This window comes from Peromyscus californicus, unplaced genomic scaffold (assembly GCF_007827085.1).
Source record: "Peromyscus californicus insignis strain IS unplaced genomic scaffold, ASM782708v3 Scaffold_11__1_contigs__length_118956290, whole genome shotgun sequence".
Classification (NCBI taxonomy): domain Eukaryota; kingdom Metazoa; phylum Chordata; class Mammalia; order Rodentia; family Cricetidae; genus Peromyscus; species Peromyscus californicus.
Window position 1 is genome coordinate 108,908,365 of NW_026294402.1, and position 18,918 is coordinate 108,927,282.

At 51.5% G+C, this 18,918-nt stretch overlaps 2 protein-coding genes across 6 annotated transcripts in view; one reads left to right on the forward strand and one right to left on the reverse strand.

Moving 5' to 3' along the window:
* Cmtm7 (CKLF like MARVEL transmembrane domain containing 7) overlaps window positions 1–18,755 on the reverse strand; it is a 31,000-nt gene extending 12,245 nt beyond the window's left edge. Inside the window, exon 1 of the mRNA XM_052723414.1 lies at window positions 18,413–18,755. Within this exon, the coding sequence (XP_052579374.1) occupies window positions 18,413–18,547 (135 nt within the window). The 5' untranslated portion in view covers window positions 18,548–18,755. The remainder of the gene's footprint in view (window positions 1–18,412) is intronic.
* Window positions 1–18,918, forward strand: part of Cmtm6 (CKLF like MARVEL transmembrane domain containing 6) — a 173,912-nt gene that overhangs the window by 40,401 nt on the left and 114,593 nt on the right. The window contains exon 4 of one of the 5 annotated variants that reach the window (XM_052723380.1): window positions 6,476–10,080. The exons of the other annotated variants lie outside the window; for them this stretch is intronic. Within the exon in view, the coding sequence (XP_052579340.1) occupies window positions 6,476–6,550 (75 nt within the window). The 3' untranslated portion in view covers window positions 6,551–10,080. Of the gene's footprint in view, window positions 1–6,475; window positions 10,081–18,918 lie in introns of those variants that run through there. 5 annotated transcript variants of the gene reach the window in all.

Genomic DNA, 18,918 nt, shown 5'->3' on the forward strand with positions numbered 1-18,918 from the left:
AACCCTGCCATAACTGAGCTCAGGGCTCTCCCTGATCCAACCCCTGTGTCAGAAGGAATGGGGAGACCAAGCTCAAGCTTGCAATAAAGGCTCTTTGCTTTTGCATATGAACACTGACTCCTGGTGGTCTCTGGGGGGCTCATGACTCAGGCATAACACCTACACTTTTTACTCCAAGCTACCATCCTGTTGGATCTAGGACAAGAGACTCTGGGACAGTATAATGCCATTCCAGTTACCCCACTGAAGGCTGCCCAGAGGAGGTGACATCAGCCAACCCTGACTCACAGCTGCTCAGACTCATGACTTGCAGGGCTGGCCCTTGAGAGTCCTGTCCAGCTGGCAGTAAGTACTTACTGGATGTCATTAAGATATTTTTGGGGGTGGGGTGGGGTTGAGACAGAGTTTCTCTGTGTAACAGCCCTAGCTGTCCTGGAACCCACTTTGTAGACCAAATTGGCCTTGAACTCACAGAGATCTTCCTGCCTCTGCCTCCTGAGGTTTGGGATTAAAGGCGTGCGCCACCGCCACCACTCACCTGGCTAAGATTTATAACTATTTATTGTGCAGCAGAGCTAACTGATACATCTGTTTTCATAACTGGCTTGGCTTCAAAGTTAGAGTACCCTTGCTTTTAGTAAGGGAACAGGAACACATTTATGCTAGATGTAGTGGCTCACACTTTTAATCCCAGCACAGCCTGGTCTACAGAGCGAGTTCCAGGACAGCTAGGGCTACACAGAGAAACCCTGTCTGGAAAAAAAAAAGAACCCATTTATTTGGTAATTATTCATTGGGTCCCAGCCACACCCCCAGCTGCAGTCCTTGTCAGTCAAGACATAAGTTTACACTGAAGGAAGCATGGTGGCCCTTGCCCTTCATCTCAGCATAGGCAGAGGCAGAAGGATTGCTTCAAGTTCAAGGCCAGTCAGTGCTACAGAGTGAGACTGTCTCAAACCAAAACTAAAACCAAACCACCAAACAAACAAACAAACAAACGTAGGGACTGGGATGTAGTTTGTTTGGCAGAGTGCTGGCCTGGTGCTCACAAAGCCCTGGGTTCAATCCTCAACACCTCATAAACCCGGTACAAGCCTAATGCCAGCATTTGGGAGGGCACGGGGGAGGATCAGAAGTTCAAGGTCATTTTCTTCTACATAGTGAGTTAGAGACCAGCCTGAGACTTCATCTCAAAAAACAAACCGGCCGCGCAGAGGTAGGCTGATCTCTCTGAGTTCAAGGCCAGCCTGGTCTACAGAGCGGGTTCCAGGATAGCAAGGGATGTTACACAGAGAAACTCCGTCTTGAATAAATGAAACAAACAACCGGCTGATGAGATGGCTTGCCATCTTGTGTGGCAGGTAAATGCACTTGCTACACAAGCCTGATGGCAGAAGTCCATCCCAGAACATGTAAACAGCGGAAAAAGAACTGACTCCACATGGTTGTCTACTGAGTGCCAAAACGTGAGCCATGGGACACATGCCCATGCACACACTTACATGTACACGATAATGATAAAGTTTAAACAAACACCAAAAAAGGCCACACCGGCTTCCATGTAGCCAGGGAGAGTCCTCAGGAAGCTTGGACAAAGAGCACATGGTGGGGCTGGCACTTTGGCCAGTACCACGGGAACTCAGTCCTTGAGAATCAGCGAGACTAGTCAGAACTTGTAAGAGGCCTGGCATGCAGCCTTGGGCGAGTGCCAGAAGTGTGTGCCCACTGAGTCCCACAGCGAGGCTGCAGGATGCCTTGATTCAAAACTGAAGCAGCCCGAGCCAAGCCTGTGCCAGCCTGAGGGGAAGGATTAGTCTGGGATGAAAAATGACTGGGCCTGTGGCCTGGGTACAGATGGAGAGCCACTGTGGTTCAGCATGTGTGATCACCCACCATGGGGACCCAAAGAGGACCAGGGAAGAGGGGTTGAGGCCGCTCGAAGACTGGGAAGTAAGAACACGGGAAGCTGGAGGGGAGGGCTGGCAGGATGTCTTGGAGGGTGAAGGCTCTTACCGCCAAGCTGAGGACCGAGTCGGAGCCTCAGGTTCGACATGGAGGAATGAGAGAATCAATCCCTGTAACAGCCGGGGAGAGCCGGGAGAGGGGGAACACAGGTGTGAGGAAGGCAGCAAGGCCCTCCCCCTCAAGACCTCCAGGGCTTTAGGGGACTCTGATGCATGGTGATGCAGGGAGCCCTGTGGGTACACAAGAGGGTCCCTGCGACTGGTCACAACAGCACCCCCACCCCTCCCTCCCTGCTACAGAGTCCTTGGATTTTTCACAACAGTTTCAAATTGATCCTCCTATAAACCGAACACTAATGACACCCACTCGGGCCTCCCCACCTCAATCCTGCAGGCAGCCTTGGTCCTCCGAGGGGCAGCTAAGGAGCAGGAAGCCTGTGTGAACCCCTTACAGGAGGGCTTCTCCACCTTCCTACTGCTGCAGCCTTTAATACAGGTCCTTGTCGTGTGCTGGCCCCAACCATAAAACGCTTTCCTTGTACTTCATCACTGTAATTTTTCTGCTGTTCGGAGTCATAATGTGAACATCTGTGTTTTCCGGTGGTCTCAGGCGACCCCTGTGAGAGGGTCATTCAACAACCCCAAGGCATCTCGACCCACATGTTGAGGGCCGACCGCCGCTGCCTTTCAGGAAGGAAAGATGGGGTCTGAGGCCCAGATACTTTGTTCTCCCAAGGTCTGGGTGCTGCTGTCTATGCCCAGGCACAGTGGAAGGGGGCCCTCCCTGGCCGGTGTCTGAGTTCTCCTCACTGTGAGTCCTGTGGAAACAAAGGCCTCCCTTCAGTGAGGTCCCCGCCCCTCCTTAGCCTCCACTTATGAAAAATAACCTGGGATGGCTGACCTTGGCTAGCCCCACATGCTCCTTTTACCGGCCTGCAGGGCCACGCTGAGGCTGCCTCGGCTACTGTCAAAGCCTGTCAAAGGAGAAAGACAAAGAAGGCTTTTCAGTCTCCACAGAAGGCCCCCCCCCCCCCCCCGGAAGCCCTGGGAGGAAGTGGGGAGGCCACGAAGCCTGACTGTGGGTCTGTCCTCTATAGTGCCTGCACTCATCCACCTGCCCTGAGACCTGCACGGCTCAGATGAACCAGACACAGGCCTGCAGTCCTCAGGTGACAGCTGGGGGGGATGGGAGCGGGGGGGGGGGGGGAGACAAGGGTCATTTGAGGTCTTCATGAACCTTGCTACCAAGAGCAAAGGCTTCCTTCTAACCCCTGTCTCAGAATTGGGCTGCAGAATGTTCCCTTTCCTAAAGCATGGTAGAACTGAGGAAGAGGTTAAAAAATAAAAAGAGGTTAAAGGGAAAAAAAAATCAGCCAGGTGGTGGTGGTGATGGTGGTGGTGGTGGTGGTGGTGGTGGTGGTGGTGGTGGTGGTGGTGCACACCTTTAATCCCAGCAGTCAGGAAGCAGAGGCAGGCGGATCTCTGAGTTCAAAGCCAGCCTGGTCTATAGAGTGAGTTCAAGTATAGCCAAGGCTATACAGAGAAACCCTGTCTTGAAAAAACAAAACAAAACAAAACAAAAACAAAAGTGGGTCACAGAAAAAGGACAGGGATTCCGAGTAACTCAGAGAGGACTGTTCATATGCAAACATCTCAGGGGTGGCTGTAAGCTCTCCAAGTTTCTGCCCCTCAACTGCATCTTAGCACCGCACACCAGCAACACAGAAGAAGTGGGAGCGCAGGGCATCTCAGGAATGCACAGCTGGTTTTAATCGTTTCACATGATTTGAACCAACACACTAGAGAGACAGGCACCGGAGGCCGCCGTATGTCCCTGTCAACTGATGCAGAAAAAGCATGGCAACAATTTCAATATCCATCCGTGGTAAGAAACAAAACAAAACCCTCTCAGTAAGCGAGGGCCAACCTTAACCTGAACAGGGAGTGCTCAAGACAAGCACAGCTAACTGTGCTTGGCGGTGAGAATGGTAGTCTGTCCCCTCAGGACAGGAGGTGACAAGGAGAAGACAGCTTCTCACTGCTCATAACTGACTGAAGCTGTGACAGGAACACACACTGAAAAGGGAAGCGCACAGTTTCATTTTAGGCAACATGCTCATGTCTACAGAACATCCAATGGAACTCAAAAAGAAGGTTCTGGAATGAATGAGTCAGTGATGGCACGGGTTGCAGAGTTCAGTTTACGAGAGCAACCATATTTCTGTATGTGAGCAACAAAAATTGAATTTACACACTAAAAGCAAGTACCACTTCCTTTTTGTTTCCCAGACAGGGTTTCTCTGTGTAGCCCTGGCTGTCTTGGAACTCACTCTGTAGACCAGGCTGACCTTGAACTCATCGAGATCTGCCTGCCTCTGCCTCCTGAATGCTGGGATTAAAGGTGTGTGCCACTACCACCTAGTTAACAAATACCACTTCTAACAGCAGCAAATCGGGAGATACTCACTGAAAATACAGCATTGTCAATAAGTGAATTCTCCCCAGAACTGGTGAGCCAGTTCAACAGAACCTGGGTAGAAACCCAGCATGCAGCCTTTTTTTTTTTTTTTTTTTTTTGTTGTTGTTGTTGTTCTTGTGTGCGTGCATGTGTAGGTATTGACAAGCTGATTCTAAAATTTATATGGGAAGGTAAAGTGGGAATAATCAAAGCAGTTTTGCAGATGATCACTATACAGTTTGAAGGCTTACTGTAAAGGTAATAGTAATTAAGGGAAAGTGGATTGGGCTGAAGTATAGACACATATGTTGGTGACACTGAAGAGAAGTGGAGAGGAGGGGAGGGGGGGGAGGGATGAGACCCCTCAAGAACATGGTCAATTAATGTGTTGTCTGACAGAAGTAAAAGTAAGGGGGTGGGGAGAAGGCCCAGTTAGTGCAGTGCTTGCTACACAACTGTGAGGACCTGGGTTCTATTCCCAACATCCATGCACAGCTGTGCACAGCTGTGACCCCCATGCTGAAGAGGAGGGGCGGACAGCCAGCCAGTCTAGTAGAATTAGTGAGATCCAGGCACACTGAAAGACCCTGCCTCAAAAAATAATAAGGTGGCTGGGTCTGGAGAGATGGCTCAGCAGTTAAGAGCACTGACTGCTCTTCCAGAAGACCTAGGTTCAATTCCCAGTACCACATGGCAGCTCACAACAGTCTGTAACTCTAGTCTCAGGGGATCCGACACCTTCACACAGACATACATGCAGGCAAAACACCAATGCACATAAAATATATAATTAAAAAATAATAAGGTGGGCTGTTATGAGAACCCACGAATCTGTTAAGGGATCTCAAGAATTTATTAAGGTATAAAATGGGGATAATGCACTCACTGGTACAGAATAAGGGAGCCGCCACTGCTGATCCTGCTGGTCTAGCTACTGCTGTCCTGTCCTGTCTCTGGCGGGGATGGGGGACCAACTGCAAGCTGCTCCATGCTGCTTGACCTGGTCCTGGCAACCCAAGAGAAAGCATGACTCCTCTCTCCATTCGCTTAAGGGGTCACGTACACAGACAAAGCCACGCCCTAGGGCTTGTACCCCAAAGCCATTGGCTGAACAGAACGAATTCCCTCAACAGTGGGTTGGCTGTGACGGTTGCACGCCTTTAATCCCAGCACTCCGGAAGCAGAGGCAGGCAGATCTCTGTGAGTGTGAGGACAGCATGGTCTACATAAGACTATATGGTGAGACCCTGTCTCAAAATAATCAAGTGGAGAGAGATGGAATACATTGATACTGACCTCTTCGGGAAGTAATGCTGCAGTAGACAGAAGTTTGATGAGAAAATGACCCGGCAGAGAATATAGGTCAGTCGGCACAAAGTTCAGTCTGCAGCACCACATAAACCAAGTGTGATAAGTGCACACCTATAATTCCAAAAAGCTTCGACACTGAAGAGGAAGAAAGAGACCTGACCACTGAATGAGATCACGTGTGATCACATGATCCTGGGGCCCTAGACCAGAAGGCCGTTAGTGGGTTGTGGTAAAGTCTGACTAAGACTTGTAGATAACATCATCAGTGCCATTGACTTCCTGTTAGCAATATGTAGAGAAGGCCCTTTCTAGAAAATGTGCACTGAGTACACCACATCGGTAACTTACTCTCAACTGGTTCAGAGAAAACACTGTAAGCCGGGCTAGCTCTCCCTGCCTCCATGTCCCGTAGGCACACTGCTCTGATTACAGATGTGTGCTACTGGGTCTGGATTTTACGTGGATTCTGAAAATCAGAACTCCTGTCTCCAGGCTTGTCTGCAAGCATTCTTACCCACTGAGTCATTGCGACAGGCCTGCAGCTCATCTTTAAAGTAGGTGTCAGAATGATATTCAAGCATAGTGTTGAGATACGGAAGGTTTATCTGGCATCTAAGGGTTTGAAGGAATCTGGGTGGAAAGACTGTCCAAAGCCAGGCACAGCACTTGTTTAGAGTACATTTTTTCCCTCTGTGACCACTCTGTCATCTGGGATTGCTCTCTGGTGTTTTCTTTCTTATAGGGTTCTCAGCAGACATTCCAGGGCGCTGCTTTCTCTGCAAAGGGAATAATGTACTCCAAGAGGGCTGAGAAATAATTGCCACTCAGAGGGCCTTAGAGGCTGGTCATCGCTGCTCGGCAGGCTTATTCCTGGAAATGAGGAAAGTCTGTTCAGAAGGACACATTAGATGCCTACAGTGTACATAGTGTTGATGTTATTTAGAATCTGGCCACACTTTGAAGTCTTTAATGGCCTCGCGAGTTTCCCGTGGCTTCTCTAGCCAATGACCCCAGTGGACATTCATTCCCTTGCAGTTCTGGAAGCCAAATCTGCATCCGAGTGGAAGTGAGGGTGGCAGAAGCTTGTTCTCTGTGGACTCCAGCCCAGGATTCGTCTCCTCCTTCAGCTCTTGAGATGCACAGCTCTTCCAGGGCTCCAGCCTCGCTACCTCACATCCTCTTTTTCTCCTTTCTCCTCACACTGAGTTTAATTAGGGCTACTCCCGGGAGCATGGGCAACTGGCCAGGGGCCACACTGCTGAGGAAAATGTCTCTTTTCCAGAAAGAAATTTTAAAATCTGATGGTTCATTTTAAAAAATGCCTCGGACAAACTTTGGTCCTGCTACAGATGAACAGAAAACACAAGACCCCTGCTAATACCTGCTAGTCTAGCTATTCCTCCCCACCCACACTCTGTTAAATTACCTGCCCCCCCAAAGTAGAGGTTTAGAGTAGAAAATTATAGCTAAACTTGCCTGCCGAAGTAAGACAACTGTGTGTAAAAGTTGCAGCAATTACTTTTAAGTACAGCATGACTGTCACCACTGATGGTGACTGGAGACACAATCATGGAAGCAACTTATAAAAGAAAGCATTTAACCGGGGGCTTGCTCAGTCTCAGAGGTTTAGTGCATGGTCATCATGGCAGGAAGCATGGCGGCATGCAGGTAGGCATGGCACTGGAGCAGTAGCTGAGAGCTTACATGTTGAGACAATGACCACAAGGCAGAGAGTGAGCCAACTCGAATGGTGTGGGCTTCTAAAACCTTAAAGACCACCCTCAGAGACACACCTCCCTCAACAAGGCCACGCCTCCTAATCCTCGCCAAATAATTCCACCATTGGTGGTACCAAGCCTTCAAATATACGAGCCTATGGGGGCCAATACGTATCTTGCCCCAGAGTTCTTCCCTCCACCCAAAGTGTCATGCAGTGAACAGGACACCTTGACCAATACTGGGAAAAAACCTTAGGACCCCGGTGTCACAGCTGGGAATGGTGGCGCACAGGTGTAATCTCAGCACTAGGAAGGTGGAGAGGCAGGAGAATTGTGAGTTCCAGGCTAGTTGGGGCAACATAACAAGACCATGTCTCAGAAACAAAACCAGCAGTGCACTATAGACACGCATGTCTGCGGCTTGTCTCATTTTCCAAGAGACACAAGAGGTGTCGGGAAGGTACCCACTCCAGCAGTCACAGGCTGTTCTCCAGGACACATTTGTCCATGGTTGTGACTTAGGTAGTTACAAGGAGTTAAAAATGAAACGGTGTGCCAGGCCATGGTAGCCCACACCTTTAATCCCAGCACTTGGGAGGCAGAGGCAGGTGGGTCTCTGTGAGTTCGAGGCCAGCCTGGGCTACAGAGCGAGTTCCAGAGCTGTTGCACAGATGGGAGATGGCTCAGTTGGTTGGTCGGTGAAGCGTTTGCTGCGTACGCAGGAGGACCCAAGTTTGGTCCTCAGCACCTGTGTGAAAAGGCAGGAGAGGTGGCCCACAGTTGTCATCCCAGTGTTGGGGAGGTGGAGGTGGGCAGATTCCTAGGGCTTGCTTGGCCAGGCAGGAGAGCTCCATGTTCAGAGAGAGAACTGTCTCAAAAGGGAACAGTAACTGAGCACACCTGAGGTTGACCCTTAGCTTCCTCACGCACATGCACAAATATGCACCTCACCAGTACGCACAGCTAAGCACACGCGCGCGCGCGCACACACACACACACACACACACACACACACACACACACACACTGATTCAGTTATTGCTATTATCATGACATCGTTGAAACAGGAAAAAGGCTGTTGAAATCATTTTCTTCCCCATCGACTTTATTTTTCACTCAGTAAATATTGATCCCCATCCCTCCTGCTCTTATTTTAAATTAGAGTTGGATAAGAACAACAAAACAGCACAGCTCTTCCAGTGGACAGCAAAGTGTAACATGGAAGTCCTGAGGGCGCCTGTGCCTGGAGCTGCAGGACCAGAGGGACACTGGGAAGACAGCAGACAAGCCAGATCACAGTTGGCAGGAAGGCAGCAGGTGTGCATATCACAGAGCACCAGATGCCGCCAGATGTGTTCAACCTGTGGCCAGTGGGCCACATGTGCCCCAGGACAGCTGTGAACACAGTTTGACATAGACTGTCAGCTTACTTAAAACATTTAGATGACTGTGTGTGTGCATGTGTGTGTGTGAGAGAGACAGAGACAGAGACAGAGACAGAGAGAGACTGAGATTCAGTTGTGCAGTTCTCTGGCATGGATTTTGTATGTGGCAGCATCTTCGCAGTGTGAAGACGGACACCCCTGGCAGAGACAGACAAGAGGCAGCCCCCCCCCCCCCCCCAGTGGCTTCCACACAACACAGCAGAGAATCCACAACTCCCAGCTCTGATGTCCTCCTGCTCAAGTGCCCAGACTCCCTGTATCCACCAGGGCATCTCTCCAGCAGCTAGGGATGCTGCTGTGAACTCATTCCTCCATGCCCTCTGTCCTTGCTTCCCTTAGGCATCTGCGGCTCTGTGGCTCAGAGGTCTTGGGGCTTCACTGGCCTCTTTCTACAATGTGGCCAATGAGGACAGGACCACTCTCCCTGGCTCCCCATGAAGTTGGCTGAGGCTGGGTCCAGGAAAGCTTGCTTTTGTCTAGCTCCATCTGCTCAAATCTCTTCCTCACCCCATAAAACAGCTGCATCAGCTCTCCCAGCCAGCTCTGCCTCCAGATCGACTGACTGCAGCTCTCCCCACTTTCCAGGCTCCAGATAACTCCAGATGTGCGCTCTAGCAGTGGAACTCTGAGCACCGTGGGGACACTGAGTAGAGCCCTTCTCTATGACAGTGTGAGGCTGGAGAACTCAGGCCCAGGGCAGGGCAGGCTTCTAAGAGCAAACATTTGGTCGATGAATACTACTATTAGGAACGTCTGCCAATCTCTTTTCTTTCCTTCTCTTCCTCACTCCCCTGTCTCTTTTACAAGATCTCACTCTAGTCCAGGTTGGCCCCAACCTTGAGGTAATCCTCCTGCATCAGCCACCCAAGTGCTGGAACTGCAGGGGTGAAGCACCATGCTCAGCTGCTTCCATATTCCTGTATATGAAAAACTAAGATAATATCTACAAAGGCACCCACAAAGGACCCAGATCTAACACGAGGTGGGAAGGAATATGTGCCTGCTGGTGGTGACTGCTCACATTAACCATGGCAAGCCCATTCCCTGGAACACAACGCTGTCCGAAAGGATGCTCCATTCTGTCCTTTTAGGGTTCTACTACATGGCCAAGGCTGTACTCAAACCTGCATGTTCCTGCTTCAGCCTAAGTTCCTGAGAACCAGAATTACAGATGTATGCCACCACACCTGACAGGATTTTTATTTCTTCAGAATAGCTTGGGACAGGGACCATGGAGAAGAGGCAGACAGCAGAGATATGGCACCAATTCTACAGCTAAGTGGTTCGACAAGATACTCAGGTTGCCTATCTCACTGCCTCATCTGTAAAATAGGGATGCCAGCTAACACCCAGCCACAATGTAGTGATGATATGAGCTTTAAAAATATCTTTAATTATATGCATGTATGTCTGTGCATGGGAGGAGGCCAGGGACGTAGTGGGTTTCAGCCCCTTGATGTGGGTGCTGGGATCCAAATTTGGGCCTTCCTCAGTAGCAGTATGTCCCCCACTGCTGAATCACCTCGCTAGCCTGATCAAAAAAAGTTCTTACTTTACAAAATTCTATACAGGAAGCTGGACATGGTGAAACAGGCTTTAATCCCAGCACTTGGGAGGCAGAGGCAGGCGGATCTCTGTGAGTTCAAGGCCAACTTGGAACACAGAGATTTCCAGGACAGCCAGGGCTACATAGAGAAACCCTGCCTCAACAAAACAAAACAAAACAAAGCCAAACTCCACACAGGGCTGGGGACATGGCTCAGTTAGTAGAGTGCTTGCCTAGCATTCAGGAAGCCCTGGGTTTGACCCCCAGTTCCACCTAAAACTGGGTGATAGTGTGCACCACTGCACCTGTAATCCCAGCACTTGAGGGGCACAAGAGGACCTCCCCTTTAGGAAGATGCAATGTTCCTTTTAAAGGCTCTTTACTGCATGTGTTAGGCCCTCCCTCGGGATAAACAGAAGTGGCAGCCTCTGGGGCCCTTAACTGCGTCCTCAGCAGCCCTTCAGCTCTGCAATGGTGTGATGTACTCACGGGAATGATGCTCCATCCCCTTTTCGTGTATCATCGGTCAGCATCAGGAATTCTATTCCATCCTTACTCAGGATGGACTTACATAAGAGTGTGTCTCCCTGGGGTCCCCCAAGGGTGTGTCTGTCATGTTGAGCCAGTCTGGGAGAGCCTGTTCACCACACACAAAAGCTGCAGGCTTGGTGAGGAAAAAGTGACTTGGTTGGCCCTGGCCAGGTTCAAGTGCAGAGGCAGAATTCAGTAGATTTTTTTTCTTTTAACATGGGGAAAGTCATAATTATCTCAATGGTTCTGTTTATCCAAAGGGGAGAGAGAAAACTATACAGCCAGAGGGATAGAGAGATGGCTCAGGGGTTATGAGCACTTACACCTCTTCCAGAGGACTTGGGTTTGGTTCCCAGGACCCACGTGGCAGATCACAACTGCCTATAGCTTGTAACTCCTGTTCAGGAAATCTTAGGTACTGTGGTGCACACAAACCCATGCAGGCACACACACATACACATAAGTACAAATAATAAATCTAAAATAACCCCACACAGCCAGGGGCCGGGGAGGATGGCTCGGTTGGTAAAGTACCTACTTAGAGAAGCAGGTGCTTTACCACAGCACCATGCTTGTGTTCTCGGCACTCTGGAGGTGGAGGCAGGAGGGTCAGATGTCCAAGCGTACATTTAGGTACACATATATATGGTGGGATACATGAAACCCTGTCCAAATAAAAAAAAGCTTAGGTTCTGGGCTCTGACTTGGTGGGAACCCAAGTGTCACTAGTCATGGCTTTCAGGCCTTAAGACAAATGACAAAATGACATAGCTCCTCTGCCTCAACACTCACCTGTGAACAAGGGCATAGGACCCAACCTCCTGAGACAGTGAGGACAGCAAGGGAACACGAGAAAACACCCAGCTCCGCAGCTCTTGCCTGCGTGCTCAGCCCGTCATTAGTTAGCTAACGACCACTCTTCTGCCGTAAAGGGGGGAAAGGGGTTTTGCTTGTTTGTGCTTCTTCTTAAGCAAGAGGGGGAGCGGCAGCTGCTCAGGGAGGTGGGAATAAAAGTGCGGAGGTCCTGACGCAGGGTCGCATTTCCCCTGCTCTCCTCCATCTTCCAATCCATTCCCCTGGGAAGAAGGGGCTCCCCAGAGTCTCACAGCTGTCCTTTAGAGCACGTGGAAAGCTCTTCCCAGCAACTTCTCACCTGTTCCATCCAGCCATTTGTCCTAACCATGGGGTTGGGGGGGTGGGGGGGCTGCCTCAGGACATAGCCAGCGTGAGCCAGGGGACCTGACGTCCGCTGGAGGCTGCACCTCTGCGGCTGCAGATGCCTCACGAGGAGTGGAGTGCGGTCAGAAGCAGTGTTGTCACTTCTCGGAGTCCCTGGGGGCTCCCAGCTGGGTCCAAACCCCCAAAAGCCCCGAATGCCTTTGCTGGCCTGTGAGAAATACAGGGAGTGTAGCCAGCCAGCGAGGACCTGCAGAGCTGTAGTGGATATCTGTTCTACCTATGACCTTGAAGGACCTGCCCCTGGGGCGTGGCCTCGGGGTTACCCTTAAGACCTGAGCCGCTCCTAGGCCCCTCTTTTCTCTCCACGGTGGGCTTGGATGCTGCGGATTGACTCCGGCGGCGGCGGCAGCGTGGGACTGTACCTCAGCCTTCCAGGACCCTGTGACGATTCTCCTATTCTGTTTAGTGAGCTTTCTTTCCTAATGAATTCCTTTTACCCTTTGAGCAGACTCCCATGGATTTCTTGCAATACCGAGCCAGTCTGGTGATAAGGGAAGCAGCAGCTGGCAGGTCAGGGGGCCTTCCAGGGCCGAGGTTGGCCAGCAGCAGCGCAGGCGGCAGGCAGATGGCAGGGAGGAAACAGATGCGCTGCCCACGGGCCATGCAGGAAACCGGGGCAGGGGAAGAAGGAGAGGCCTTCTCTACTACCAGAATTTGAAGAACTACACCGTTCCCCGGGTGCTGCTGCTAGCACCCGGGACCTAGAGGGTCTCTGGGACCCATTGGACAGCTTAAAACAAAACCAGACAAACAACCCCCCCCCCCCCCGCCCCCGGGAGTGTCGGCACACTAGGGGACCAATCACTGGCACTACAGGGGACCACGCACCCTTTCCCCTCCACAGCCCTGCAGCCTGGTGCACCCTCCTCATGGTCTCCAGGCAGAGTACCTCACCTTTGGCCAGTGGTTCTCAGCACAGCAGCAGCTGGCTCTTCAGGGTGCCTAGTGGGGGGTGGGTACTTGGCTGTGCCTACAAAACCCTTTGGATCTGCAGGTTGAGGATATAAAGTCTCCTGCTTGTGGGGCTCTATGTTCCAGAACTGTCTACGGTCACTGTCACCAGGAATTAAATACAGGCACATTTCCAAGCATGACTGACTAGCCTATCATTGTTCCTTTTCCAAAATGCCAGGCACCAAATCCACTATTACAATTATGATTACTATTCTACTTGGCACGTTGAAGTTTGTGGGCAATAAAAGGAAATCCATTAATTTACAGACATTCAAAGTCTAAAAACTAGGCCTGGGAGGTTGATAAATGCAGCCTGGGAGAGAGGTGCTAGCTGTTCGAGCCAGATGACTCAAGTTCAGTCTCCAGAACCCACATAAAAAGCCCCGCGTGCAGATCAGGTTTGGATGTGTGCATGTGAGTTCTTGTGGGTGCACACACACAAACACACACACAGTAAGTGAAATAAAAAATATTTTAAAAGTCTAGAAAAGCCTGGATATGGTGGTGCACTTTTAATCCCAGCACTCAGGAGGCAGGGGTAGGAGGATCTCTGGGAGTTTGAGGCCAGGCTAGAAAAGTGTTCAATGCCATCCACCCCCGAGGGTACAAAGCTCTTCATTTCTCTCTGCAGAGGGCAGGTGGCATCTATCCCGAGGAACTATGGGCACACTTGTTGAACACGATTTCTCTACAAGGCAGGGCACTGTGACCGTGTGTACATGGACAGGCCTGGAGGCCGTGAACTTGAAGTGAGGCGGGGGAGAGGCAGTAACATGTGCCTCCATGCCTGGCTGCAAACCACGATAGGAGAAAACAGATTGCAGCTGGGCCCGCTGGGGCGTCCTGTCATTTCAGTACTCTGGAGGTGGAGGCAGGAGGATCAGGAGTTCAAGGTTGTTCTCAGCTACATAGTGAGTCTGAGGCCAGTCTGGGCGGCTTGAGACGCTGCCTCAGAAATGGGGAAGGGGCCAAGACACAGTTGATAAGTATCCAGGACCTCAAGAAGAGTAGCCAGTGCTCTTAACTACTGAGCCATCTCTCCAGCGTTATCATCCATTTTAAGCAGTTATTTTAGCCTTTAGCAGAAAGTGGCTTCCTGTTCTCGGTCAGGATTGGGCAGAATCTTAGCAATGTGTTTCTTGGCTGCCCTTGAGTCTCTGCATTTCTGGAGGTAGAAAGTGAGGGTGCAGGGTCACACTTGGATGGGCTCTGAGTGCACTTTTAATGATGATAACAAAAGATTTGAGGGAAGCTAACACGTTTATTTTGCTCTTTTCGAGGCAGTCTCACTATGTAGCCTTGAACTCACAGATATCCACATCTGGGAGTTCTGGGGTTCAAGGTGTGCAACCCCATCCCCCCCCCAAGGCAGAGTCTGTTGTAGTTCAGGTTGGTCTCGAACTCTCTATGTAGCCAAGGATGATCTTGAATTTCTGACCCTCCTGCCTCCACCTCCTGAGTAACTGGGATTACAGGTGTGCACATCACTTCTAGAAGATGCCACAAAACTGTCCTCTGACCTCTACATTCATTCTTCCAGCTATGGCCCCTTGGGCACCCAGGTGACACCAGAAGACTGGCCCATCAGTCTACACTCCGTGAGGCTGGGCAAGCTGTGGGTGTCCCTGAAATACAGTCCTGCTTCCCATACCCCGGAGGCTGCCCAGATGCCCTTTGCCCCCTGAACTGCTTCTCTTTCAAATGGCTGACTGGGCCTTCATTCCGGTCTCCTGTGAAGTCCAGTGGCTTGTAGTCTAGTCTCAACGGTTGTCTAACCACCAGCCGCAACTTTGAACCGTTTCAGTCACCACCCCCAAATCTCTGCCCACCAACAGTCACTTCTGACTTCCCCCCACCACCGTGCCGGCCCAGCCCCGAGCGGCCACTGATGTTCGTCCGGGTCCGTGATAATTTGCCTATTTTCAACATTTCAACTGATCAGAACGACAGAACGTGATCTTTTGGTGGGTGGCTTCCCCCTCTCACTTAGCACACTGTTTCTGAAGCTCCAATACAGTTGCATATCTCAGGACCCCCTCCCTTTTCTTTTGCTGTATTATACTTAAGTAGAGTGCTTTTTTTCTTCTATTAATTCATTCACCATTTGGCAGGTTGTCTGTGTTATTTCTAGCTTCTGGCTATTGTGAATGCTGCCACGAAAATGAATATATATAAATGTACATTTTCACTTCTCCTAGGCTAGCAGGAGTAGTGGTCACATGGCACACACACACACACACACACACACACACACACACACACACGCACGCACGCACGCACGCACGCGCGCACGAATCAGGTTTTCATGCTCATTTGGCACAACTTCTGACATACTGCACACTGCATCCTTACAGGAGCGGTGCCATTTTACACTCCCATCAGTAATATCCCAGAGTTCCAGCCTCTTTACACCTTCCACACCCTAGCCACTTGTCATCTGTCCCTATTATTATCGTCAACCTCATGTGTGTGACATTGTCTCACCATGGTTTTGATTTCTCTGGATTGTTAGCAAGTTCAAACTCTGCCAGAATTGTGTGTTCTGGGGATGCAAGGGGACACCTGTGCAAACCAGACTTCAGCTGCTCCAACCAGCTGGGTGGTTTGGGTGCTCATGGCCTTTCAGGCGGTTTCCTCACCAGTCAATGACATGACTCACTCCATTCCTTAAAAGCACTCAGTGAGATGATACAGTCATGGTGTACAGTAATGCAATTCCCTGCACATTACTGAAAGCTGGCTTAGAAAAAAGAGCCTGGTGTGGTGACGAGTGCCTTTAATCTCAGTACTTGGGAGGTAGGGGCAGGCAGATCTCTGAGTTCAAGGCTAGTCTGGTCTAGAGTGAGTTCCAAAACAGCCAGGGATATATAGAGAAACCCTGTCTGGAAAAACAAAACAAAAAGATGCTTTTAAACCAATTCCTTCAGGTCAAGAACAGTGATCATGTGACTAGCCCATTGAGGAAGATGAAAGACATCGAGCACAGGACTGCAAGGGTCACCCCTGAATAAACGACGCGCAGGCATCAGGACTCACTACAAGTCACAAGCCCAGAGGAGCCTAAGGCAATTTCCCCTAGGTAGTCGTTACCCTCCTCTTGTAGCCCAGGCTGGCCTGGAACTCACTGGGTATCCGAGAATGACCATGAACCTCTGATGCTCTTACCTCTGCCACCTGAGTTCTGAACGCTGAGGTTAAAGGTAGGAACCACCATACCCATAACTGGGGTGCTGGGAATTGGTCTAGTACATCTAATCAAGTACTCTAACCAGCTGAGCTACAGCCCCAGCCCTGGCCTTTGCAGTTTTTAATTTTCCAGATATGTATGTGTATCTGTGTGTGGGCAGGTGCAAGTGCAGGAGCCCAAGGAAGTCAAAGGCATCAGATCTCCCTGGAGTTAGAGTTATAGAGCCGCCTGAAGCAGGTGTGGGGATCAAACTTGGGTCTTCTGGAACGGAAGTACCAGTTCTTAACCACTGAGCCATCTTTCCAACCCCGGCCTTTGTGGTTCTTAAGGTTACCATGCTGAAAAATCTTTCATCGGAACACACTGAAAACACTTCACATGAAGTTGAGGCACAGAGATCTGTATGACACTGAGCTAGTGGCCCTGGAGAGTGCTGTCAGTGTGGCGGCTTCCGCTGGCCCCCACCTGATAAGCGAGAGGTTTCTATCAATGAAGACCCCCGGTCAGAAGAGGTTTCTATCAATGAAGACCCCCGAACAGCCGGGCTGAGGCAGGAGCCAGACAGGAGGCCCCAGCAGGCAGCCTCACTCCCAGGATTTGGTGAGCTGGCTGCAGTGGAGGTGGGAGACCCCTGGCATGGGCTTTAAGAGGAGCAAACAGAGAGGCAGCAGGCAGATGAAGTCACTGTTAAAATCTTTGCTCTCTGATTTTGAACAGGCCCTTTCACTGGCACCCATACGCTGGCACAATAACCCTGTCCCTCAGACTCATGGGCCAGCATTAACGTTTCTCCCTCCATTATTAATGTTGTGCACCAGAATCACAGGCTAACACAGACATTTCTCACCTGCTTCACTTGTGGATCAAGGCAGAGGCCTCTGATCCAAACCTCTGCCCATGGACCTCATCCCCACCTGGGCCTAGAGTCTCTCTGACTCCAGCCATCTTTTAAAGATCAAAGAGGTGGCCTCTCGGTTTTGTTTGGCTGATCGAGGCCCTTAGCCTGGGTCCCACACACCACTCTGATCAAACCAAAACAGCTTAGTACCACATGTTTAGTTCCTTTTTAAAATGCCTCTGTGTCCTGATTTTGGTCCATTCAGGTACCCTTCTTAAGAGAGGGAGAACTTCTCCTTCCTCCCTTTCCACACAGAATGCCAGTCACTTTTCTACACACGAGGCAACCGAAATGATGGCTATGGATGGCAGAAAGCTCTGGCCCTGTACCCCAGCCCCTAGGGGCTGCTCCCGCTTAGCAGGCAGGACCCAGCTTCCGGGTCTGTGACCTTGCACCGGGGTCCCTAAACTTCTGTCCCCACAGCTTTCTACAAAACCACCACTCCCCTCTCCGCCCATGGTGGAGAATCAAACCGTCCAACCAGTTCCAAAACACACCACACAAACAGTATTGAAGACGAGACATTTCAAAGAAGTTGAAAAACAAAAACAAAACAAAAAACAAAAACAGGAGGGGTAAAAGAAGGGTGGGTAAAGAGCGAACTGGAACAGGCCCGGGCCAGAGGCTTTTTGTGTAGCCCTGGTCACACTAACAACCGGCCCCCTCACCCTGCCTGGCTCCAAGTGACCACCAGAAGCCCCTCAGCCACAGGCCTTCCCAGTTAACCATCTGCCTTCGGAGAAGCCTCTGAGGCCTGGGGGAGTGCAGGGGGCCCGGCGATCGTCGTAAAGGCGGCGCTTCTCCCCGTCCCCAGCAGAGATCGGAAAGCCAAGCCGAGCCCTCCGCTCTCGAGCGGCCGGGCCCAGCCTGGGGACGGCAGGGAACAGCCAGGGACTCTCCCTCCCCTGCCCGGGTGCGAGACGTGCGGCCTGGAGAAGAGGAAGGAAGACGAGAAGGAACTTGCACCCCAGGTTTCGGTGGGGAAGCCGGCCGGGCCCCGCAGGGCGGCGGCTGGAGAAGGGAGGGGGCCGGGGACCCTGCGGGCTGCTCCGGGAACTTTCTAGGAGACACTGGGGACACCAAAGCGGTGCGCGGTGCTCCCGGAGTCCCGGCCAGGTGCAGCCCCGTGTACGCGTCCCCAGGCCACTCCACTCTTCTTACCATCTGCGCCACTTTGAGCAGGGCGCCCTGGGTGCGCGGGTACACCCGGTCCAGCAGTCCCTCCGAGGGCTGGCCTGGCCCCGGCGCGCCGCCGCTGCTGCACGTGGTCCGGATGAGCCCCGATCCATGCGACATCGCGGGGGCCCAGACCGGCGGGCCGCCTCCGGGGCCCCGGGACCTCTGGCCGGTGAAGCTGAGACGGGACGGGGCGGGGCCTCAGGGGCGGGGCGCACGGGTCCCTCTTCCCAGCTGTGGCGGGACCCAGAGAGGACCCGCGAGCAGATGCCCCGCAAGCTCCTGCCCACCAGACGCGCGGAAGTTGGACTGGTGTGGGCAGGAAACCGGACGCCTGGGGCACTGGCCTCTCCCAGGAGCGCACCGCCCAGGTCACAGCTGGTGACGAGCCTCCAGGGATTTTTTGTATGTGGGTGTGGCTGCCGCTGGGTGCTGACACCAGTAGGGTGAAATGCTCGGAGCGTACCCTCCTGCGTTGTTCATTTCTGCTG